The sequence below is a fragment of the Maniola hyperantus genome, chromosome 13 (assembly GCF_902806685.2).
Source record: "Maniola hyperantus chromosome 13, iAphHyp1.2, whole genome shotgun sequence".
NCBI lineage: Eukaryota > Metazoa > Arthropoda > Insecta > Lepidoptera > Nymphalidae > Maniola > Maniola hyperantus.
Window position 1 is genome coordinate 2676149 of NC_048548.1, and position 26830 is coordinate 2702978.

General features: G+C 38.4%; 2 protein-coding genes across 3 annotated transcripts in view; both read right to left on the reverse strand.

Annotated features, from left to right (window-relative positions):
• The window catches only part of wash (WASH complex subunit washout), a 50174-nt gene that overhangs the window by 23249 nt on the left and 95 nt on the right, over nucleotides 1-26830 (reverse strand). The window contains exons 1-4 of one of the 2 annotated variants that reach the window (XM_034974629.2): nucleotides 22538-22674; nucleotides 22042-22452; nucleotides 21359-21652; nucleotides 19901-20301 (exon numbers count right to left, since the gene is read on the reverse strand). In XM_034974629.2, the coding sequence (XP_034830520.1) occupies nucleotides 19901-20301; nucleotides 21359-21652; nucleotides 22042-22416 (1070 nt within the window). In that variant the 5' untranslated portion in view covers nucleotides 22417-22452; nucleotides 22538-22674. Of the gene's footprint in view, nucleotides 1-19900; nucleotides 20302-21358; nucleotides 21653-22041; nucleotides 22453-22537; nucleotides 22675-26830 lie in introns of those variants that run through there. The other variant, XM_069502775.1, reaches the window with a different exon arrangement.
• On the reverse strand, nucleotides 22739-26827 carry LOC117987586 (cytokine receptor-like). The gene has a single exon (XM_034974613.2). The coding sequence runs from the start codon at nucleotides 26501-26503 to the stop codon at nucleotides 22739-22741; it is 3765 nt and encodes a 1254-aa protein (XP_034830504.1). The 5' UTR covers nucleotides 26504-26827.

A 26830-nucleotide genomic window follows, 5' to 3' on the forward strand; every position in this document is an offset into this window, starting at 1 on the left:
CATCTCCTAAGTAACTTAGTTATTTGTTTAGTTAAGTAGTTAGTTAAGTTCTTTTTATTTGTCTAGATATTTTGCAAATGCTGTGTTCACATTTTATAGATACATTTATCAGCCTGTGTTTGTTTATAAGTGTCGTAGTTTGTGTTAAATTAATGTATTGTGTGTGTTCCTAATAAATAAAATAAAAAATAAAATAAAAAATCTAAAAACACACTGTCTTTGGAACACTCGCGAGACGCCACGCTTCTGAAAGTGTGTATGCCTCTATTACCTACTCAGTTCCACCACGGCATATTGTATACTCGCTCCAACGAAAGTCAATAGACGCCAAACTGGTTCACTTGGAAGTTGGAACCAGCGTTACTTGGGGTCCTGACTTCTGGTACCTAGTGTTCTGGTCATAAAAAATATTACGATGATAATTGATTCAACACGCATGGCGTAAGGTGTTGCAAATGTGCTTCTACCTTAACATGTTTCTTTACTTTCTACTTTGGACTTATAATAATTATGTCTTTTCTCTAAGCCGGATTTCAATTTTATAGAGTCACGTCCTTTCCCATTTATTTATTTGCATTTATTTCTCTTCGAAACGGCCGTCGGTTTATTTTATTTTTGACCAAAAACAAGGATATGGATTAAGTTTCCTTATGATTTATACGCAACGTGTAGTAATGTACTGGAAATTTTAGTTTTGACACACAATCGCCGAGTTTCTTGCTGATTCTTCTCAGTAGGAAACGGATTCCAAACCAAAGAAAATGGCAGATTCATTTCAAGATTCGAAAGCACTTGTAGAAAGTTTATTTGGATCAAAAATCTTTCTAATTCTATTTCCTTGAAATTCGACTCTCGGTCGCATAAAATGATGTTTTGAATTTTGTATAATAACCATATTTTTATGAGGGTTCTGTACCCAGCGGGTGCCTGTCGGACCCTATTACCAAGTCTCCGCTGTCCATCTGTCGTCTGTCTGTAAGCGGACTGTATCTCATGAACCGTGATAGTTCAGAGAGTTGTATCAATCGGATGACGTCATGCTCAGATACGATCTTATTACTATGAAGTTGAATGAATTAAGGTAGTGTAGAAAATCTCCATGCGTAAGTGAATTCCCCTTCCCAATTATTATTTGTCATGCACATGTTATGACGCATCCTAATATATCCACATACATTCCGAAACTGCAAATATATACCGATATATTTAAGTACATATTTAAGTAAAATAGTTAACATAGGAACTACGAAATTTTGAGGACATACACCTACATAAATTATGTGACATTATTTTCAGAGATAAATAAATGAAACGTGTTTCTTCGAAGTATTTGCTAGTTTCAATGAAGAAAACGTATATGTACAACTGTCTGGCGTATAAAGGTTAATATTGCGCAAATATTTACCGACGTCATCATCTAAAGGTGCGTACTGACTGCGTATTATTAATTAAGAGCATTCTCTTGTAACCACAATTTGTAATCCCCAGTCGTACAAAACAATGTTAAATGAAATCAAGTCAAAGTAATGTTAACGTGTAGGTCAATTCCGGAAAACCTGCATCAATCATTATTACAATCACAATAGTTCTGATTGGCTGAATTGATGGTATTCTTGTTGCAACAATGCATTGTAGCCAATAATGAGCGAGCATCTACCATACAGGTGATTGCTATTGTCACACTATAGCTGTCATTTTACCGTGATCAAGCCCAGGTGCGCGATTGCCGTAGAATGACAGCTACAATGTCACGATCGCAATCACCTCGGATTGGTTGACGCTCGCTCACTATTGGCTACAATGCATTGTTGCAACAAGATTTGCACAAAGTCAGCCAATCACAACAATTGAGATTGTAATAATGATTGATGCAGGTTTCCCGTAATCGAGGTGCCGGGGTTGTATAGAAGCAGGCGTTACTTTGCGGAAGTCCATGATATGCAATGAACCAAAAACTTAATTTGCTGTAATCCGCTGAAATATGTCGAATCTGTATGATTCAACATGCAGCATGCGAAATGCACCGCCCGCCCTCCCACTGCTAACCATGCAGGAAAAGCAGCCACTCGGCAAGCAATACGCACCACCACCACGCAGCACCACACAAATCCCAAAACACACTCGACGCACGTTTCAAGCAACGTTAGAAGTTGTATTTACGAAATACGTAATGTATAGTATGCGACAGGTGGAAATGGCAATCGGGGTGGGGACACCTCGCACACCCGCACATGCCCCGCGCTAACCCGGTGTGGGATAGCGTGGGTGACGTGCGGGTGTGCAGGGCGTCCCCCGCCTCATACTCAGATTGCCATCTCGACTTGTCGCGACTATATACCTACCTAATGCTCGGCTCGATGGACTCACCGACACAGATGTAACGCTTGATCTTATATGAGATTACATTCCGAGCTAGACAGCAATGTAATCTCATATAAGCTTATAGAGATTGTATGGGGACCAGTAGTGCTGCGACAGCACTGTTGCGGCAGCACTGCTGCGTGGATACGCAACACGTTCTAACCCTGCACTAGTAACACTACCCCAAAGGTAACCCTATCGGAGGAAGTTGAAAGTGACATTAATTTGTACGGGTTCCCAAAACAACTGGCTAAATATACCTAAGCATGACCTTCACACAGTATTGATTTAAGGCCAACACTGTGTGTTTTTAATTCTCCCTCTATAGTGTATACAGTTAGTCACGATGGCGCATAAATCGATTTACCGTTAAACGCACTATCGCGGCCCTACTGACTTAATGCTCCCGAGAACTTGTATTGTGTTCAGAGCTGGTGGAGAATAACCTTGAGTAGAACAAATCCTGTCTCTGGATTCGATCGTCGTTGTCGTCTGTCGTCAACCCATAGACGTCTATAGATAGATCTGCTACAGACATGAAGCATAACTGAGTAGGTTCCTGCGGTAGCGCCGCGGGAGGGGTGTGATGACGTGAAGCGAGAGCTTACTGATTTTTCAACTTGTGACAATTGTCACCCTCCATCTCTAATCCACTACCACAGGAGCCTACTCAGTTATGCGCTACTCTACATATAGATTTCTTTTAGGGACTTCCTTATGCCACGATCTTGTGCCGCATGAATCCAGCAGCTCCCTTCGACTTGTTTGATACGACTATCCACCTAATGGGGATTAGCCAACGCTTTCCGGCACGAGGTCGCCATTCCAGCACCGTCTTTCCGTTCTTCGAATCATGTGTCCTGCTCATTGCCATTTCAGCTTCGCAACCCATTGAGCTATATCAGTTTGGTTCTTACTTCTTATACAGATCTCCTAGTTTCTGAATTCATCACGTAGCAGAAGTCCGAGCAAGGCTGTTTCCATGGCCTTAGATAGAATATGTGTCCTACACATTGCCACTTCAGCTTCGCAAGCCGTTGAGCTATGTCGGTAACTTTAGTTCTTTTTCGGATCTCTTAATTTCTGATAATAACATAGAAAAACTTTGAACGCCCGTTGAGGTTCGATCGGGATTCGATCTGTATCTTATTTCTTCTACTCAGTGACCTCTATCATCTACTTTACCAGATAATAGTGAAACGCACAGTACGCAGCCTAAAGTGATGAACATCGGCCTTTAGAATGACATTTCATCTTTGTAGAGCGTTGTCTCTGTCACTCATACCCATATGACGCTTTATCGATCTCAACGACCGAGACAGTGCTCTACAAATCTCCTGTCTCCTTCTAAAGATCGATGTTCATCACTTTTGGCCGCGTACTGTAGATCTGCCAATCGGTCCAGGATGGATGCACACCTCGTAGCAGTATTTTTTTTTTAAAGATGGTATCTACTATCTATATCAGGGTTTACGGCTCTGGGTTGTAGCCATTTTGAGTCTACTATTTCGAAGTTATAAATCCACGACAGACCGGCTGGTAAGTCTTTTACTGTACCTACTAATCATAGAGAAAGACGTTATAACTCAACTTTTAACAAATATATGCTCAAAATCTCCCATCACCTCTCCATATATTAGATACTTGTCGTAGACTCAGGTATTTATGTAAGACGGGCCGATTTATTGGTCCTCAGGAATAAGGATAGGAATACCAGTAACGAGAAAATCGAATGGATTTATGGAACAGACACGGCAGATTTATAAGCGCTCGACCGGAATTATGTTGACGTATCTGAAACTTGCTGGCATGTTGAAATAGGGTATAGAATAATTCCAAGTAGGAAAATCTTTACTATGTATTAGAGAATTGACGTTGGTCCGTTTATTTGTGCGCGCTACATCCACCTATATAAAAGGAAAAACTGACTGACTGACTGATCTATCAACGCACAGCTCAAACTACTGGCCGGATCGGGCTGAAATTTGGCAGATAGCTATTATGACGTAGACACCCGCTAAAAAAGGGTTTTTGAAGGGGGCCGGAGGAAAAATTGGAGTTAGAAATTTGTGTAGTCCACGCGGACTAATTATTTAATAGCACTGTTAGTTTTTAGGGTCATTATTCAGAAATACCAAAGTACTTGTAGTGCAAAGGAAAACAAACTTTAACTGGAACTAGGCTTTCTGTTTATAATTTGTTATTCAAAACTGTTTACTATTTACCTTCTTTCAACGACCTTTGCATTTATAAGAGGTATAACAAAGTTGGTATTCGTAAGCAAAACAATAGTAACACACGGATTGGTAGACTTCACACACCTTTTGAGATCATTATGGAGAACTCTTAAGCATGCAGGTTTCCTCGCGATGTTTTCCATCACCGTTAAAGCAAGTGATATTTAACTACTTAAAACGCATATAACTCCGAAAAGCTATAGGTGCGTGCCGGGGATCGAACCCCTGACCTCCGATTAGAAGGTGGATGTCCTAACTATCACAGGTAACCACTAGGCTATCACAGATTATCACAACATTTCTATACAAAACCTAATTCTATAAGTATCGCAGATTCCTGTAATGGCTGTAGACGTCTAATCTAAAGCATTCACTTTGGCAGCGTGCCACTGGGGGATGTATGCATGCTGGGTAATAAATATCAATCGCACACTAATTAAAACACTCACTAGCGGACGGAGTGGTCTACTTGAATTATTCAACTGTTGATTAGCACACTCTGTATGTAACAGCTTAATTACTTCATTTGTCCCAGAACTATGCTTGAAAAATTCATCAAAGTTTCATCAAACATGTTTCTGTTAGACTACTTTTTATCACTAAATTTTAAAGAATTCCCACGAAATTTTTAAAAACCTCAATCCACGCGGACGAAGTCGCAGCATCTTCTAATATCAAAATAAATCTTATCAATTATTTTTATTAATTTACTAGCTGATTCCTGCGACTTCGTCCGCGTGGATTTACGTTTTTTTAAATCCCGCGGGAACTCTTTGATTTTTCGGGATTGTTGTCGTTGCTTGGTACCTACAATATGAATTCACTATGAACACTTCCTGAATCTTGATAACCCAGGCGGGCAGTAACCCTGCAGCATCAGGATTAAGGAGTTGAATCCAGAATTTTTTACGTGACCACGACGTAAACTTTTTTTGTTGATTTAAAAAAAAATTTTGCAAATCGGTCCAAAAACCTCGAAAAAATCGATGTAGAAAAAAGAACCACCTCCTTTTTGACAGTCGGTTAAAAACCGATGACCTTGAAATATTTACGGAACAATCTTTAAAATATCCCCTCAATTTAAAAAATCGAATTACAACTCAGTATACATTTTAACTTTCATCCCCTCTCCTACGGGAACCATGCTGAATTTCGGGATAAAAAGTATCCTATATTCTTCCTCATAGTATGACCTCAAATCGTACCAAGTTTCATTGGAATCCATTCAGTAGTTTCAGCGTGATGCGCGGCCGTGATACAGACAGACAGACAGACAGACAAAAATGAAAAAAATTACAGTTTTGGGTTCAGTATCGATTATAGAGTGCCCTCGAAAAAAAAATTTCAAAATATCTTCAATGTACAGAATTTGACCTGTTACAGTTTTATTATAAGTATTGATGATCAGTTAGCACATAATATCAATGTTGAAATAAAAGTCGTCGAATTATGTTAAAGAACTGACTGATATAAACTTATTTCTTTACGTAATAATAATCTATGTAATAGAAATAAAGCAAAATTTGAGCTTAAAATTGAAGATCGTAACTATACATATTTTAACTATCCATTAAATAGGTAGGTACTACGAACTTCTACCAGAGAGCATCTGTGATAACAGCGAATAAGCGATTAGTAAAACCAGAAACGTCGCATAACGTGTCTAGAAAATAATTTATGGGAAACTACTAAAGGAAATATGAAATAAAATAATTCAGTTAAAACAAGTTTCATCACTAAACAAAATTAACCAGAAATAGATAAAATCGAAAGATCGTTTTCTTGATAATTAATTCTGATAAGCACGATAGATAAATAGAAAAAAAACTACGACCGAGTTGAGCAAGTCTCGTGTCTATGATTAGCGGCGCACGTTACGAGGAAATAGTAATAGAGGAGGCACCACTAAAGGACATGGAATAAAATATCGACTAGACATTGACAGTGAAGACAAAAATAGAAAACTTTCGAGCGCACAACTCTCTATACGCTTCTGAGAACGCAGATCACGATAGCGTAAGACGCCCCAAACAGAAATAGCTCTTCGTGAGAAACACACACGTTTCCTTCCTCAACGCCTGTACGCTGAATTTTATTGACAAGGGCCGATGCCCTCGTTGCAACATTTATTAGACGCTAATCAATGATTTACATATCGAATAATTTATGAGTATTATTGAACTTTCGTAATCCCAGCTCTTGGAAGTCGTAACAGATGTTTTTTCCGTATCCCGTGTTTAATATTAATGAGTTAAATGTTAAAAAAACTTTTCAAAGCTTTTTTAGTGTACTAAAAAGCATTATTTCGATGACTAAAAGAGTTGAAACTTACTCATGAGAAAAAATAAGTAAATAATATACCTATATATAATGTAGATCGTAAATTCCATACCCGACTTTCCTGCCATAATAATAATTAGGTATGCCATTAGGGAGTTCCAGTGCCTAACTTCTATCTCCATCATCAATTAAGGTATTTTTTGAAAAGTTTTAAACTCATTTACTTTGTTTCAAGAGTATGAAACAAAGTAAATCAGTTTAATTTCGACTGCTCTGCCATATAATTATGTTATACCCACCTCCGTCATTAAAACGCTCAATGATAAATCGTGTGTGTATTGTCATCCAATTCACACTTGTCTGGACAACTCAACCGGGAAATAATTTGGAAGTAGCCGAAAAATCTGTTACCAATTTCGAAGAAATGACAACACGCGAACAAGTCAAACTCGTAAAAAAAACTATTAGAATCCTGCGCATGTACAACCCATTATATTATTCAATTAAGCGCCTTTGTGGAACTTTATCGTAGTTCTGAGACTATTTTGATCATAAAAGGTTATCACAACGGTTTTATGGAGATAACCCATTTGGCAAGGCTCAAGCGTGTCGTGTCGTCAACACGACACGACAAAGTGGACGACCTATTTGGCATGTAGAAGACCAATTTGGTATTTTTAGACGAGGATACAGCGTTGAATGTACAGACCTAAGCTTAGATAAAAACTAAATGCTTGAAATTTTAGTAGGTAAATGACTTATGACATAAAAATAAGGCAATATATATTGACTAGAAAACAATAGATGAATATTTTTCAATTCCCATTCAACAAATAATAAGTTACCAGCTATTAACTTATTTATTTTCCTATTACCAATGTTATTACTTATTTTCTGCTATTTCGTGTTCTAGTTACTAGTTCATTTGTTATGACTAATATTAGATTTTGTCTTGTAAGCATATCCTCGATGTCTGCCAACGAATTGCCATATTCTAGCAAACTATTCATTACTATACTCGTATTATAATTTATAACAAACAATAGGTACATACTACAGTAGGTATAATTACTTATCAGATAATATCTTTCAAGTAAACTCAATTACTCTTACATTGTATTGATTGGTCTTGAGGAAAATAATATTGACTTTTCTTTGGTTTCGAGGGGCAAAAATCTTATAAGATAGCCGTACTCGGAATTCGAGATTCTTAGTTCTTAGCCATCTAAAGTCTAAAGGGTTACGTACCCAAAAGATGCCAACGAGACCCTTTTATTAATCTTCGCTATCCGTCCGTCTGTCAGCGAGATGTATCTCGTGAAACAAGATAAGTAGAGTGGCAGAATGTTTATTTCCATTGCCACTAAAACAACCAATAGTAAAATTATCAAAAAAACTGCTTGAAAATTAAAAAAAAAAGTATGATGGCATGGAACCCTTCGTGTGGGAGTCCACTCGAAGGAACTTAGGAAACCTACATGACCTATATCTGTTAATTAGTAATGAAGGAGTGCCAGTTTGTAAAGCATTTTGTATACGTGAGTGTTACTTAGGTTACACGCGTAGGTAAATGATTAATTTACAATTGAGATAAAAACAGCGTGCGTGTCTGGCTGTAATGATTGGACGTAGTTAATTTCCTGCTGTCATTCACTGATTGATTCTGTAATTACTTTAGTGTCTATCTATTCTGAAAACGAAGCTAAACCTAACTCTTGTTGGTTTTAATCGAGAATTCATCTCGTAGTTTCCTCATACGTAATAATTATTATGCTTTGGGTGCACCCTATTTCTAAGTAATTTCTAATGATTTTTAAAAATACTGATTTATCAACTTATATCGAGTACAAAATAGTCGACCTTGACGATTGGTTTTACTTTTATTTGAGTATATTTATACGGCAATTCGAAAAATTAACTCAATCATAATTATATCTTAAAATATGAGGATGCGGGATCTTTAGGCAATTGCACCACACATTTTGTAGAGATCTGAAAGTATATTTCTTAGTGGCAAATCAAAATCATTTATTCAAAGTAGTTACTGTTGTACTCTTTTTGACAGTCAGTTGTTGGATTTGTAGCATGATATAGTGGGGATAATTAATTACGTAAACTTAAAATTGCCCATGACATGGACAGGACAAGTGAAGGATTTTTATATTACAGGATCGCTTCGTCAGAGAGCGCTTGCCTAGAAGATGCCTATTCACTCCGATAGATGCGATGGACGTCCGCTTACAAGAGTGTACAAGAAAGACTGCTTTCAGAGAGAAGTGAAGACGACGACCACGACAGCTCTGCAAAGGACGTAACGACAAAGAAGAAAAAAACCGGCCAAGTGCGAAACAAGTTCGCGCACCGAGGGGAGGGTTCCGCATTACAGTGGTATTTTTTCGACATTTTGCACGATAACTCAAAAACTATGATGCATAAAAATATAAAAATAAATAAAAATCTGTTTTAGAATACACAGGTGAAGCCCTTCTTACTATCTTACTTCGAAAATTGAAAATATTAATTTTTAGTGCATGACTACAATAAAAAAAATTTGTGTGATGTAACCACAAATTCACGGTTTTCAGATTTTTCCCCTAATGTCTGCTATAAGACCTACCTACCTGCCAAATTTCATGAGTCTAGGTCAACGGGAAGTACCCTGTAGGTTTCTTGACAGACCGACAGAGAGACAGACAGACAACAAAGGGATCCTATAAGTGTTCCGTTTTTCCTTTTGAGGTACGGAACCCTAAAAAAGCTCAAAAAATTTACACATCGTGATGGTTTTATCAAGGGTGAAAAGGCGAAGAAGTGGTGTCCTGTATGAGCATACTCGTAATTGAGTTAACAGAGACTACAGCGTTTACAGACGAATTACCACAAACTGATGCGCTGCATCATCAAACTTCCCACACATTTGTATTAGCGTCTAGAGACCAGCGCGCGCGCATTTGCCTTGTTCTATGAATTCGCGTGGTGACGTAGTAGTTATCAACGCGGACGTATGAATACATAGTTGTGTATAACGGCGCCATTATATATTTTTCAATGGAAATTAAATTTACAACTAACGTGAACATAAAAAATCGTAGGTTAATTATAAATGTATTGCATAAGCCAGAATCGTCATGTTGGTTTTTACTCACAAGTGGCTTTGGTATTAATAACTCATTTACAGTATTATGTATATATATTGAAAAAGTAAAAATATACAAAATTTATTTTAAGCTCTCTCTCGCCTGTGGCTTGTGATTCGCGAATACATATAGGTAACGGCACGAACAAATTTTGTCGAAAATGCGCCTACCCTAAGAGCACTCACAAGTAGGAACTCTTTGATTTCCCGGAATAAAAAAGAGCCTATGCCACTCTCCAGGTCTTGCCCATGCAAAAAATCACGTCGATCCGTTGCCCCGTTGAGACGTGATTGAAGGACAACCCAACAAACAAACACGCTTTATATTCATACAAAAGTAATATATAGTGTGTAGATACCGGTTTCGATTCCTCGAATGAAAATATCATATATTCATAAAATAAAAATCGTATCCGGTTTGTCAAGAAATCATAAATGGATTCGGTTTTCAGAAACAATTAAAATAAAACGTTTCATCATAAAAACTTAGATCTAAATTATTTCTTAAAAACGTCTGTCAAGAAAAAACTATATTACTATGCTAAACTAGTTATGTAGCAATATTATTATCTTGAATAATTGCAATTCGTAGTAGTAAACAGCAGTTAAAATATGATCCACAGTAACTATTAGCTATATGTGTAACAGACGCAAGGATTTCGAAAACATTTCATCATAAAAACTTAGATCTAAATTATTTCTTACAAACGTCTGTGATAAAAACTATTTTATTATTCGAAACTAGTTATGTAGCAATATTATTATCTCAAATTGCAATTCGTAGTAGTTACAGTAGTTAAAAAATGACCCACAGGTAACTATCAGCTGCACGTGTAACAGATGCAAAGATTTCGCTTGTGCCTAATGTTTTCCTCATACATTGCGTAAGTCGTATAAATTATCTAAAGGTTACATGCCGGTCGATTAACTTTGACTTTTTTGTCATCCAAAGTCCACAGAAAATCCTTTGACTGTATAAATCAATTTTAAGCCGAAATGTGCCCACAAAAACATCCACACAAATTCTGAGAATTCCAAATAATCCAACTTCTAAACCAATCAACGTCACACATTGGCCATTTAAACTTCGCGCGATGTACAAATTTTTACGCCTGTGCACGAATTTATAATGCTGATATTTGCTCAAGTATTTCAAAATACCAATATCGAGAAATCGCACCGCCATTATAATTCAAATATTTATTGCAGTCATTCGGATAACCATATAAGACGGGACATTAGTATTCTGCACATTGTAATAATGCTAATTCACATCAAGGTCGTTAGCTGGAGACAATTAGACTACAAAAGGTATACGACCATATTTATAAACGCAAATTTAAACGCGGCTTAATAATAATAATATGAAAACATCTTAATATACCATTTGATTTTTCCTGTTATTGTTGTACGTAGCAGGTCAAAATATTATGAAGATCTGTTTCATTAGCCTTTTATCGCGTTTTCCTTAATACAAAGTGACATTCAAATAATACATTTATTGAATCTTAACATGGATAGTGGTTGTTATTTGCCATAATTCAAACTCTTGTAAGTACATTACAATTTGAACCATATCACTTTAGACAACCATTTTGAAAATATGGAAAGTATAAAATGAAACCGACATGTAAATATTTTATGTTGTGTATTGCTACCCTAGACCAGAAACTCTACATCTGTCATGGTGACGAACAGACAAAGTCACAAGCATAAACTAGTCTTTACAAATTGGAAATAGACGACATTTTTTCATTTCAAAAACTGGTCGGTTAGGTCTCGCTACCGAGGATGTGTGCGATAAAAAGCTGAATAGCTCTGCGAGCGTGTAAGAGCGTTAATGACGGCCTGCAGGGCTACATGTGATTGATCGAGCGGAGGCCAATGCCAAACGAGGGTCGCCCAGTCAGCTTGCCGTAGAAGTTGTAGTAGTTACTCGACACTGTCTTGCTATGTGACACCGTGCGCCAAAACAATTCGCAAATCTCACAACAAGGACTATTAGCAGTAGCCCTATTGTGACACTTACTGTTAGAGCGAGATAGCTAAATGCATTTAAGCTCTTATTAGAACGTGACAAAATGATTATGTTTTGTCATCATCACCGTGGCCACTTTTTTTTGTTTTCCAAAATGTATTTGTACGTGAGATTTTGGCAAACAACGTGAAGTGTAGAAGGAATGACATTTCACAAGTAAGTACATTTGCTTGAGCGAGAGGGATTGAGGGGGCCACGCTAGTTGCAAATCTGGACATATCTGTGACGCCAATGGACGGAACTGACATTGTTTTGAAAGTGTCCAGTCGAAATAGAGATGGGCAAGGCATGTCTGTAGAACAACCACAGATGACCGACGGCCCCGTTTGTTACTTTCATGGAGACCACGGAAACGTTGGAACTTGGAAGACAACCATCTCGTTCGTCCGATGGCATCACCAAGCTTGCGGGAAAAACTTGAACGAGACTCGCTTAAGATCGCGAAGAATGGCGTACACATGAGGCCTATGTTCAACAATAAATGAATAAAAGCTGTTAAAGAGGAAGAAAAAGTGTCTTGGTGTGTAGCTCGTTGCTCAAAATCGGGCAAAGTGGACGGCAAAATGTAGCAAAGCGGACATCGGCCAAGTGGGTCTCCTCATTCTAACAATTGCTATCAATCCTTGGACCGTAAACAGATCTGGAACTCAGCGAATGTAAAAAAACCGGCCAAGTGCGAGTCAGGCTCGCGCAATGATGTTTCCGTACTACAGTCATATTTTTTCGACATTTTACCAGAAAAGTTGTAACAATAAAGAGAAAGAGAAAGAAAAGTGGACACGGAAGCACTCTATAAGAGATCTCTACCAGTGACCCTTGGCAGTGCGAGAGGTTTTCCTATACTAGCGGGTAATTAAACCATAGTTTCTTCTCAATCCCTAGAATCAACTGAGCGTCATTATATAGTGTATCTTTATGATAAAATATTCGTCAGTCACTTAGCACCAGTGGCTGATTGTACGTCTGTTTCAAGGTTAAAACTTGAAATACCATCTCAGTGCAAAATGTATGAAAATAAAAATGTTAATTGTTCGTCAGATTTTGGAACAAACTTATTTCTTTGTTCAAGAGACAGAGTGACTTATTGTAATAATAATGTTTTAGACAATCTCTTAGATAAAATAAATTGACCGGTCTAAATCTAATACCATCCTTTTCTACAGGGAGTATTATGAACAGGATAACAATACATTTAGGTTTATTTCGTGGTTTAACGACATATTTTAATGTAGATAACGGGATACGGTCCTCTGGTGCTGCAAATGTTCATGGGCGGCGGTAATCACTTAACATCAGGTGACCCGCCTGCTCGTTTGCTCGCTATATCTATTAAAAAAAAAAACGGGTACGAGTAGTGGGTACGGAAAGAGGGTAGTTCGCTACTGCCCATGACAGCTCGAACTTCATCTCTCGTAGCACCGCAGTCCCTTCGTTAGATACTTACATAATTAAAAACAAAATTAACAAATAAAAACCATAAAATTAATCGTGATATGTACCCGTTATCTACATTAAAATACATTTAGATCTGTCATTTTAGTTCAGTTAAGAGATCATGTACTGTATTATAGATCCGAACGATCTATGGGTGGGTTCAGAACTTTAAATGAGCGCAAAAGCATGGTCGTGCCACCGACATACCGTTGCACGACCTTACGAGGCCAAGTATCGGATATATACTGTACACAAGTAAGGTGAAACCTTATCTTCGCATACATCACAAAAGCAAACACGAGTTATTTGTACAAATCAAAGTTCCTCGGAACATACGCACGCGCTTTGTTTTCAAAACCGCTTCCACTTCGCAAATACGGGGAAGTTGGTTATTTTGTAAACTCCGAAACCGTATAGATGGAAATTGGAATCGAACATTTCATTCGCAAACCTATAACGCTATAACTTTAACGGATTTTATGAAACACAATTTTTGTGTGTAGGAAAATTGTCTTTTTGTACTCTCGTACATTTTACGCAATTTGTTTTTGTTAAATATAATATTTATATGTCGATTTTCACATTTTCAGGGTTCCGGTACCTCAAAGAAAAAGGAACCCTATCTGTCTGTCTGTCAAGAAACCTATAGAACATATACCTACATATTCAGCGATTCATTTTTATACATAGAGATTTTCCATAGGATCGATTTTCAATATTATACCATTTTTTTCACAATAAGAATAGGCTGGGCACTTTTGGGCCAAATGTCGGCATACCCCTTTAGAATAGCGATATCTGTCATATAGGTAGGCTACTTTTTAGCCCTGAAAATCAAAGAGTTCGCGCGGGATTCTTAAACAAACCATCCACCACGCGGACAAACTCGCGGGCATATTGTGTTAAATGAGTTTTAAAAACACCCAGTGATTAATTAATTACATTCTCTAAGAAAATTCACCATTGAATACATAAAAGACTTTACACAATGACATTCCTGGAAAATTTATCTATACAAGAAATATTCCCGAGGACGAATTCTTTGAAATGTGCGGAGAAAATTTAAAATTCCAATGTTCATGCGCCATTCTAGAAGATGGTTGTCTATGCGTACGTAGAATTGTTGTGTAGGCATTTAGACCTAGTCAAGCCACGTTCACCTACTCTTTGTAGCATCCTATTCGGTGCGTGATGTTGCAATTAATATAAATAATAATTATCTTAGTTATCTTCGAAACCTATCACAAGGTCGATCAATGTTTATGGGATGACACTATTCGTCACCATTTATCATTATTCATTACCTTTGCAGTCAGTCAGAACTTTCAGTTTTATATACGAAGTATAAGCTAGCTTATACTCGTGACTTCGTCCGCGTGGACTACACAAATTTCAAACCCCTATTTCACCCCCTTAGGGGTTGAATTTTCAAAAATCCTTTCTTAGCAATGTCCACGTCATAATAGCTATCTGCATAGGTATCTACTCAATTTCAGCAAGATCCGTCCAGTAGTTTGAGCTGTGCGTTGATAGATCAGTCAATCAGTCAGTCAGTCAGTCAGTCACCTTTTCCTTTTATGTATTTAGAAGAAGATTAAAATGATGCCTGACTAGTTTCGGGCATACCACGGGATGGTCGGAGGTCCTTCATATTCATAAGCTAATCGGGCATTCAACGAGAAAACCGGACATAGGTTAGTACCTGAAAGGTACTATATTAAGAATTCTGTGATAAAAGAAAAGCTGTTTTTTAAACGATATATATTCTGCTAGATGTTAGATGACGCCCGCGACGTCATCCGCAGGATATAGGTTTTTAAAGTCACGTGGGAACCCTTTAATTTTCCGGGATAAAATGTAGCCTTCCCCGGTATGCAAGCTATCTCTGGAGTCTGTATCAAATTTCATCAAAATCAGTTGAACGGATGGGCTGTGAAAGGCTAGCAGACAGACAGACACACTTTCGCATTTATAATATTAGTATGGAAGTATGGATTAACATCATCATCATCTTTCAGGCGCCATGGTGCACGGTCGTGCGCCGCCTGAATCCAGCGGCTCCCTGCGACTCGATTGATGTCGTCTGTCTGACGTGATAACGTTGAAGATGGTTCAGTTGCAGTAAACGGAGATTCTGAGAGCCATAATAAGCGCGTAAAGATTTTGGACGCAAGCCGTATTAAAAGGCGTTCATCTCACAAAACTCCCATTTGATATTCCATCGACGGTCCGAGCTAGGGTCAAGTGACCCATAACTCTAATCCTACTCGAGCAGAACGCACAATTTACATTTTTCTACGAAACCCTTTCTATTACACCTTCCTTTAGTGGATAACGATGCCACTTACAATTCATGCGATGCAACATCTATTGCAGCCGGTTTACTTGAAAAATGTACGTTTCACGAATTCCAATAGCGTGGTTAAAAATGCCGCTTTAGTCCCGCGCATAAATTACGTACACGTAACCCGAGTCAGCGGTGCTTTTTTCTACGTCTTTCCAAAGTTCATGTCTCAAGTACCATTTAACAGGAGTATGTGGTAAGAACAATTGTATAAGTTCGAGACGTAGGTATAGCTATATAAGTTATCTTTTTAAAAGAAAAAACTGCACATAGGTTCATCTTTACATAGTATAAAATAAAGTCGCTTCCCGCTGTCTGTATGTATGAACGCGTAGATCTTTTAAACTACGCAACGGATTTTAATGCGGTTTTCGCCAATAGATAGAGTGATTAATGAGGAAGGTTTATGGGTATAGTTTAAGTTTCAAAAAATTAGAGATCCCTAGGAAAATTGATATCTCACTGACACCACATTAGTATCTACACTACACCCATGCGAAGCCGGGGCGGGTCGCTAGTAATGATATAGACTAGATGATGCTCGCGACGTGTCTGCGTGTAGGTATTAAGATTTTTGAAAAATCCTTGGGAACTCTTTTATTTTCTACCAATTTCGAGATCTTTAACTGTGCATATCCATGTCAAAAACCACATCGACCCGCAGGCCGATTGCCGTAAACTGACATGTGACATCGCAATAGAAATATCCTTAAGAATCGTGATCGTTACAGTTGATAAATTTGCTATCGCGGACGACTAATGCACTATATCGCAATTGGTCATTATCGACATTTTGATGACGTATTGGTAGCACGGACCTATTTATAACCCGACTAAATCGAATATCTATGGTAATCACTTGGTAATCTAGCAATTTACATGGACATAACAGTCTCCTAAATTTGGCTACGTTACTTATTACAAATAAGTAGTTAGTCTGTGGTACCTAACTATTTAGAACCCCAGACCACAGAGTACAATTTTTTGTTGTTTTTCCTTAGTTTACCCGTTTGTTTTTTGTGATTAATTCTGCAACTTTGCTTGCTCCTCGGACTCCGGAGACTTAGTTTTTCTCACTGAACTTATACGCAAATGCCTGGGCACTGATTTGCCTAAGTATTGGGACCCTTATTGACGGACTGTGGCTGCTTCGAGAAGTTGTTGTGTGACGATGTGTGGTAGAAGTTAGAACTCGTAAGTTAACAAACGTTATCATTCAATACAAGTAAAGGCTCTCATGCGGGTTTCCTCACGATCTTCCTTTTCCTTCACAGCTAAGCAAGTGATATATAGTTGTTACAATGGTATTAAACTCCGAAAAGTTAGAGGAGTTTTAACAGCGTTTCATAAAGTACCTATTATACAAATTGAGTCCATTGCTACTGGTGGTTATGACTTCATAGTAAGTACCTCCACACTACAAGTGCTTTCTCGAGTATGTTTCCTTATGTATCTAGAGCTGCCTAAAACGTTGCTCTTCATATGAAAGTTTGGATGTTTCTTACTCCTTCGCACCACAAATATTTAAAGAAACAATTTGGATTAGCTAAATTAGTAATAAAGATACCATATACACTGATTCTAAAGTCTTCGCAGACAACGTCATACCTAAACAGAAGCTGGTAGTGCCTAGTGGTATAGATTAAGCAACACAGTCAGTGGTCACTTACTCAGTTATCATAATTTTTTTTCAGGCAAAGGTGATACAGTGCTGCATTCATTTCTTCATCCTGACAAAGATATGGATTGGGATATGTTGTGAACTCGAGCTCTTGGACCCCGTGCAGAGACAAATAAAATAATGAACGGTGCCAGATTAGATTTATAAGAAGCAGATGGTGATATAATTAAGATGTCAGAATCTAATCTACTTTAATAAAAGAAAACATAAAAAATCATCAAACTGTTGTTTTATTTGCCTAAATAATTTAAATTCCAAAGTAATTTCCAAAGCTAAATCAATTAAATCAGAAAATGATTTGACTTTTGGACATTACTTTGGGGAATAATTTTAGAAGTCCCCCGAAGAGCCTAGTGGTTAGGATGTCCACCTCTGAATAATTGAAGGTTGGGGGTTCAATTTTAGGTACGCATCTCTAAGAGTTATGTGCGTTTTAAACAATTAATTATACTTAACTTGATTTAGCGGTGAAGGAAACATCATGAGGAAATCTGCATGCCTGAGAGTTCTCCATATTGTTCTCAAAGGAGTCAAAGGTATACTATTATGTTCAGCCTGTCGCTGGCTCACTATAGAGTACGGTTCTCTTGAGTGTGAGAAGAGTTTTGGCCATAGTCTACCATGCTGGCCAAATGCGGATTGGTAGAGTTCACACACCTTTGATAACATTTTGGAGAACTCTCAGGCATGCAGGTTTCCACACGATGTTTTCCATCACCGTTAAAGCAATGATATTTAATTATTTACTTAAAATGTAAAAAGTACTCTGTGATTCTCATTTCTCAGTGTTAGTATACCTCTATATTTAATGTACTCTGTGCATCAAACCCACTAATGAAAGAGTCATCACATATTCTTTTAAAAGTACTTATGAGACTTATATTAATCTAAAAATGCTTTTATACTATTATACTAGCTTCTAAAATTAATAATTGATTTCTAATCTAGCAGAAGAACTACTATAGCATTTTTTAATCCCTTCCATAACTTTATTTTAATTAATATGAGTAGTAAAACGATTTGCGGATAGCTTATGTCACTGATAAAAACACCTCTCGAGTTGTTTCAATGAAAACCTCATTTGACGTAACATTTGTCGAGGTTCTTATATGACATCAAACTTCAAAACGCGTCCGCAATAGCATTTTTCATACAATAAATTTTATCGATAGTGTAAATGAACTGTCAAAACATTTTTTTGTCCACATCTATCCTTTGTGGACTGTCTCACCGAACCGTGATAGGAAAACCATATTTTGACATTGATGCTGTCATTAAATGATAGATGCAGTCGATTCGCAATCGGCCTGCCGTTGCTCCGGTACGGCGTGATTGAAGGACCAACGAACAAACATTTATATAAACAAATGTTTTGCATTATTACATAATATTAATAGTGATACATAATAGGTAATAGGTATGTAACTTTAGATCCTTACCTTTCTATTGATTATGGAACTTTTAAGTACGAAAACTTATTCACAAACAACTTGCGAGGGAGATGTCGGTGAGTAAATAGGGCAACTAAAAGTCCATTTGCATTAGTAAAAAACCGGCCAAGTGCGAGTCAGGCTCGCGCAATGAGGGTTCCGTACTACAGTCGTATTTTTTTGACATTTTGCACGATGATTCAAAAACTATGATGCATAAAAATAAATAAAAATCTGTTTTAGAATGTACAGGTGAAGAACTTTCATATGATACCCCAGTTGATATAGTTATCTCACTTCGAAAGTTGAAAATACTAATTATTAGTTCATGACCACAATTTAATTTTTTTTTTGTGTGATCTAACCCTAAATTCACGGTTTTCAGATTTTTCCCCAAATGTCAGCTATAAGATCTTCCAAATTTCATGATTCTAGGTCAACGGGAAGTACCCTGTAGGTTTCTTGACAGACAGACAGACAGACAACAAAGTGATCCTATAAGGGTTCCGTTTTTCCTTTTAAGGTACGGAACCCTAAAAACAGACCAACCCCATGTTGCCTTTGAAAAATTGATAAAAGATGCGTTCAAAATTCCCATTCATCTTATGTGCATACAAACATGTGTTTAGGATGGTGTATGAAAAAATCAGGTAAGAAAGCTCAAATTACAGAAAGCTCCGAATTTTTGTAGTCTACGACTTATCATTGATTGAACATATTTTTTAAAGATAACGCATTATTATACTCAGAATACATTGTTCTGTACTCTGAGCGCATTATGCTTATTAGGAACAATAATTAATATTTTATTTTATTCGATTACAAGTAAGGCTTTGACTGCAATATGCCAGTTCGTCCCGCACTTTGTTACTAGACGGCTTTGTCGAACTTCTGTATGTAATATCATATAACTTCATGGTAATTCTATCTAGCATACAACTTTAAACTCTAGCACTCACCTATCGTTAGTTGTTTGAATATCCATCGGCGGCGGCGGCGGTGGCGGAGGCGGTGGCGCAGGCATGCTAGGTGGCACAGGCACGTTAGGTGGTCCAGGCATGTTAAGTGGCCCAGGCATGGCAGATGGCCCAGGCATGGCAGGTGGCCCAGGCATGGCAGGTGGTATTGGGGCAGCCAGAGCCGGAACCGGTGGTGCATCCGGTATATCCGGTACAGTGTCACTAACATCTTGCAAATCCGGCAATTCCGGTAACTCTAGTTCAGGTACCAGGTTCAATGGGTTGACTGGTGACGAGATGGCCGATGGGGCGATGGAACCGTCGCTCGTTATAAGGAATTGAACGTCCCCGGCGATTCCTGGCAGATGCGGTAGATCTAGTGGCATGTCCATCTCCGGTACCTAGTGTGGACAACGTTTACAATTTAATATATTGAGGAGCTAGCGAACAAAATGATCTACGAAATAAAATTTTACAGTAAGAAATCTTCTGAAACTTTACTGTAATTGCACTGAAATTACGGAGTACAAACTTTGGACTCAATTTCAGCACAGTTTTAGGCCATTTTGCTTGGAAATGAGTTGATCAGGCAGGGTGAGCGAAAAAAGACCAGATCAAAGAAGAATATTTTGATCAGAAGTGTAACTACTCCATTTTATTCGCCAGCTCCTCATATGTTTTTAGGGTTATGTATCTCCACAGATAAAAGAAACCCTTATAGGATCACTTCTTTATCTGTCTGTCTGTCTGTCGTGTCTGTCAAAACCTGTAAAGGGAATGATAAACCCTTCCTTAATGATCATCATCATCATCATCATGATCAACCCATCGCCGGCTCACTACAGAGCACGGGTCTCCTCTCAGAGTGAGAAGGGTTTTGGCCATAGTCTACCACGCTGGCCATGTGCGGATTGGTAGACTTCACACACCTTTTTTTTTTTTAATAAAAAGAATATTAGCCATTTTTTAAATGACTAATATTCCCCTTTCCTCTCCAATTAAGCGTCAAGCTTGTGCTAGGAGTAGGTACAACAATAGTGCAACGGGCGGGGTTTGAACCGTCGACCTTTCGGTTTTCAGTCCACTCCTATACCTGTTGAGCTATTGAGGCTCTAAAAAACCTTTGAGAACATTATGGAGAACTCTCAGGCATCCTTACTGATCATTGACCTGGAATCATGAAATTTGGCAGGTAGCACTATCTTATAGGATATAGAAAATAATTAGATAAAAAATGGGATAGGGAAAATCCGAAAACCGTGAATTTGTGGTAACACTTACATCAGACATAACAATAATTGTTCAAGATGTCGAAAGAAATCGAACCGACTGACTGCGAGCTTTCATCGAAAATGCCGTCTTATTATTAATCACTCCATACTGATACCACATTAGTATCTACATTGCGCCCGTGCGAAGCCGGGGCAGGTCGCTAGTTTTTAGTATGAAACAACTTACCATTCCCATGCCGGGCGCGTACATGTACTCGTCTATTTCCCTCTTCAGAATGTTCCTGTTCATGATCGACGGCGGCGCATCTTCCAACACGTTCTTCTCCACGTTGGTGCTGACGCTGGGGACGTAGACGGGCGTCTTGCTTGCAGCTCCCAAATACGGACTCTCGTCGCTGTTGTAGACCAGCAGCTCACCCACGGTCGATAAATCGTTTATTACAGCTTTCAAATTGAAATCCTGTTTAGGTTGTGCTTGTTTAGGTTCAGCTACCTTCACGTGGAAGAAGTGCAGCTTTTCCTACAATAACACCAGATATTAAAGATATCTGTTAATATAAATGAAACTATAAATAAATAAAAACATCATGATCAACCCAACTCATCGCCAGCTCACTATTGAACACAGATCTCAGAATGAGAAGGTTTTGGCCATAGTCTGCCACAGTGCGAAGTGAGGATCGGCAGACTTCACACACCTTTGAGAACATTATGGAGAACTCTCAGGCATGCAGGTTTACTCACAATGATTTCCTTCACCATTAAATCAAGTGATATATGTATAATAATTGCTTAAAATGCACAACTCTGAAAAGTTAGAGGTATGTGCCGATATCCACCACTAGGCTATCATCACTATAAATAAAGTAGGTATACACACGAAAACATTATTAATTTCTAAATACGTACCTTAATTGCCTTTTCATTGGACTGCCTCTGAGACTTCCCACTCAGAGCAATCTTTTTTGATTCATAGTGGTAACTATTCGTATCGAAAATCGACTGGTAATTTTCATGTTCGATCGAAGTTGGATATTTCGCGCTAGAAAACACTTTAATTGCCGTCTGCATGCCGGTAATCGTCTCCACTTTTGTTCTGCATAAAGTGATCCGTTCCTGGAGTTTTGACGTCTTTTCCACGTTAGTATTGATTCTGTTCATTATACGCGTAAACACATCGTCAACTATTCCATTCAGATTGTCCAAAGTATCAGCAATCTGTAATATGGTCCCTTCCATATTCAGATCGTTCGGTATCAAGTTGATTTTGTAGATACCCTCCATTTTGACTTCCTATAGTTATATTGAATATTGTAGAATCTGTAACAATGTACTCGCTTTCGAGATTCTTTGTATATGTATACGTAGTGTTCACGGCAAGTATTTCAACAGAAAATAACCTCACCTATAAGCTTCTTTTATATCACCTAAAATAATTTAATAAGGCACAAGATTTATCACTAGATACAGCACAGAGTTCCCGTGCGAAATTATAACATCCAATAACTTAACAGGTAAAGCTACTAGTGTTCTCTATTTACAATTCAGTCACTGTGAGTCTATGCCTATTTATCGAACTATGTCACTTCTGTATACACTAATTGATTCAATTCTTGGTCGTCCGCGTGGGCGACTCGGCGAGAAGCGTGTGTAAGTTATCGTTCGCGGGGTCAGTGCTCCACGAGAACCGACAGTACGCGTCGGGGGACATCGCCGGGTCCAATATGGCAGACTCATCGGCGTGCTGCCCTGTCATCATGTTGTTCAGGTGCTTGTTGATGACCACGTCTGCGGGGCTGACGTAGCCGCTGGAGGCGGGCGGCTTCAGAGGTACGGGGTTCCGCGCACTGGACTTGAGACTGGGCAAGGAGTCTAGCGACTGCAGCTGGATGTAGCTATTGTCTGTGCTGTGTTTCGTTGGTGGTGGCAAAGAAGGCATAGTTGGCAAGTTTTCAGGTCCCAGCAACTTAGGAGGCGATGGCCCTAATTTAGGGAAATTCATAATAGACCTCGCCTGTGCTTCTTCGGGAAGAACATATCCCGATGACGGCTGAGGCGGATTGGAGGCGGGCGACGCGGCCGTGCTTGTAGTGAATACAGGAGGCTGCAGACCAGCCATTACGTAACTGGTGGTAGTTGGTTGCATTGTGACTTTGGTAGTTGGATTCTTTACGGGCGCCGGCGCCGACTGAACGTATCCAGTAGCAGGACTCACAACTGGTTGCACATAACCGCTGGTTGGATTTTTCTTAAAAGATTTATCACCAAAATAGGGGGAATCTTCGGCTGAACTCTCAGTGTCGATTGCTGACGAATCCTCTTCCTCATCCTCTTTATTTTCATTACCTTCTACATCTTTGATTTGTTCAGCTTCTATGAAGGAAGAATTGGATCCATCGTCTGAGGTAGAGGCTTGTCTATCGATGGGGCCTCGCACTGATGAGTCAGATGATAATGCAGTACTATCTGTGTGATCACTAGCACCACAATTGTCAGCTTTCTGTTTAGTGTCTGGTGCTGGAACTGTAGTTTTGCTATTGGGCAGCAGTAACATTTCGTCTGATGGTGGCTTTTCGTCCTTGTTTGTAGGACTCCAATTACTAAATGTATACTTTGAATTATCTTTTTCGGGTATTCCCAAACCATTTGGCAAGACTGGCTTAATATCTTCCATTTTTCTATATTTTTTGTAAAGCTTAACCGATCCATATACCACACCTATTAGAGTAAACACTGCCATGAAAATCAGAATCATAGTCAGGCCATCTTTACTTCTACATGCCACAGTGCTCGGCTCACTCCACGGACCGGGATACTCCTTGTGAGTGTCATTTGGAGCCCTTTGTGGTAGTGTCACATTGTTTTCTCCCAAAGCTCCATTGTATATGTCATCGTCAAAGTTCACCGCTCTAACTTCATAGGTCTCTGTTGATACCACACCTTCACAGTGAGTTAAAGAATATGACAACCCTGTTGTGTTTATAATTTCAGGTTCTGAGTCATCTTTAACTATTCTAATCTGGTATAAATCTACTGTTCCACCTGCATCTTCAGGATCTTCCCATGTAAGTGAGCCAGGATTCTTTACAGTTGGTGCTTTTAGTCTGCTCGGAGGACCGATGCTTGTTCTTACAAAAATTGAATCATTTGGTCCCTTTTTAGAGCATAACCCTATTGGAATATTGCAAGCTTGCACAGAGAGAGAATAATTAGTGAATGCTTGAATATCAGTTAAAGTTGTTTGGCGTTTTGAAGTGTCTGTTCCAGACACTTTGTCCACGTATATTTCTTTATCAAAGTTCCAGATTACATATTTGCCAATGTTACCATTTCTATTTTGTGGAGGGTCCCAAGTGACCACTAATGAATTATAAGTAATATTAGAAATATGAACATTCCTAGGAGGAGTGGGTGCATCTTCTGATGTTGTGATGACGACGGTAGCATTTTCTATATTTTTTTGTCCATGTATAGTAAGAAGAGCAAAAGTGAACTGGTATGTTCTAAAAGAATATAAATTCTCAATGGTCGTAAACATCGTCGAAGCATTACGGATAATTACATCTTTATTTTCAACAGATTTGTCACATTCACTACTTGTTTGAACGATTGGACAGTAGGATATGTTGTAGCCAGTTATGATGCCATCCTGGAGAGCGCAGTCCATTTGCCATCGTAACGTGACTGAGGACTTAGTCGGAGCATCATATTTCAAATGCACTTCAAAGCGATACATTACAAATCCCTCTTTTGATATATCACACTTTGCCCATGACATGCCACTAGTTTTTGACCCATTATTTGCAGATATTGCAAACTGATACCTGTATTCTCTCGGTAAATCTATAATATGACTAGTTTTGTGTGAATCCAGAACGGCAAAGTCCAATCGACCGATACATATATGAGTTGCATTATGTTGACACCAGAAAAGTGTGTAATTGTCAATATTTTTTATTCCAATCCATGACAACTCGTAGGTGCCATTTTCGTATGCAAGTTTAGTGAAAGAGGTGACTTTCAAGGAACGAGTGTCCTTTTCTGGTGGAATGTAGATGTGACTACTGTTCAGAGAGGAGCCATTTATATTGAACGACCACACGGTGACATCCAATGCATCAAGTGTTGCATTTAATGAAACATAACTCATACTTTTATTTTTTTCGGGGAACATAATTTGAGTCTTGTTACTTTGAGATACGAGCACTTTGTATGTAAAATTAGAACCAGCCTCTTCCCATTCTTCTAGCTGTTTCCAATATACATTAATTACCCTGTTACTGTTGAAAGTGGATTGATCGAATGCTCCAGCTATCATATCAGGTGGTCTATTTGGTATTTCACTGGCCGTAGTAAACACTACATATTCATAATCAGACCAGAACTGTCGTTTAGTTGCCTTTTTAGATTTGATGTAAATCCGTACTTCATATTGCATATGAGCGTATGGTAAATCTGTTAAATTAAATCTATAAGTTTTATTTTTTGTAGGTAAATGTGAGGTATCTACAGTACGAAAATATGTTCTGTTATCCACCTTAGCTATCTGATACTGTATAATATGATCCACTCCGCAGCTCAAAAAATCAACTATGTTATTAGCAATTTTCCATTTGAGAACAACACTATGAGTATCATATTTTATTACTTTTAAATCATATGGATGGTCTGGCTTGACGATAGAAAAGTGATCTACAGTGAAGTTCTGGATATTGCTGCCGAACACATTGCTAGCATTCATGTAAAAGAACTGCTCTTCTTCTTGTTGCCTGTATCTAGGAGCGCTACTAGTGTTCCACACACAGTACCTCGTGGATTCCACTTGTAAGGCTGTACAGGGTGGATTCACGAGATTGTTTTTGACAGCAAAAGTTACATTGTAACTAACACTACTAAATGATGTGGGACTAGTCCACGAACAATTCAAAATTTCCAGATTTTTAGAAATACAATTGAAATCAGTAACATCAGTCGGAGGGCTATCGACGAGTACTCGGCTGGTACATATTTTATTGGTATTCAAGTTTCGACAGTAGTAAGTGGACGACTGCTTCTCGGGCATCTTGATGTACAGCCGCCGCGTTGTGCTGTTCACTATCTCGGACTCGAGATGCTTTCGACCGAGAGTGAACTGTATATCACTGGCCGAGTAATTACTGTCCGTAACACAAAACATCTCCAATGGTTTTCCATATTTGATGTTGATGTCACCTGGTGGGTACACTGCGACTGTTATGTCTACGTTGAGACATTTCGAAAATATACACGGTAAACTTATACACTTCATCAATATACACCAAATCCACGGTTGGAACTGCGGTCCTTTCCTGGAACCACTGCACTTAGTTCTCCGCGATAGCAAATCTGCCATAATGTTATTGTCCTATACACCTGTGATTTGCCACATTACGATTTATAACACTTCTCTTCACCTCGAAGGAACAATTATAAGAAATGATAAAAACATATTTAGTTTTATTTCTTAACTCGAGACGAGATCAATGGCGCACAGTCGACTGTCTAGTCGAAACGTTGACAATAGCCTGTGCGGCTGTGCCTGACTAACATCGACCACTCAACTTCACTTCTATTTATCCATTACGCTGAATTTAACGCACTAGAATATTATGCTTTGCAAAAGTTAAACATCGAGACTTGAATCTCTATTAGCACAAGAAAATTGAATACGCCTTCTACT

Bases quoted from the DNA above. Each gene is read 5' to 3' on its own strand.
- LOC117987586 (XM_034974613.2), bottom strand. From the start codon at position 26,503: ATGGCAGATTTGCTATCGCGGAGAACTAAGTGCAGTGGTTCCAGGAAA.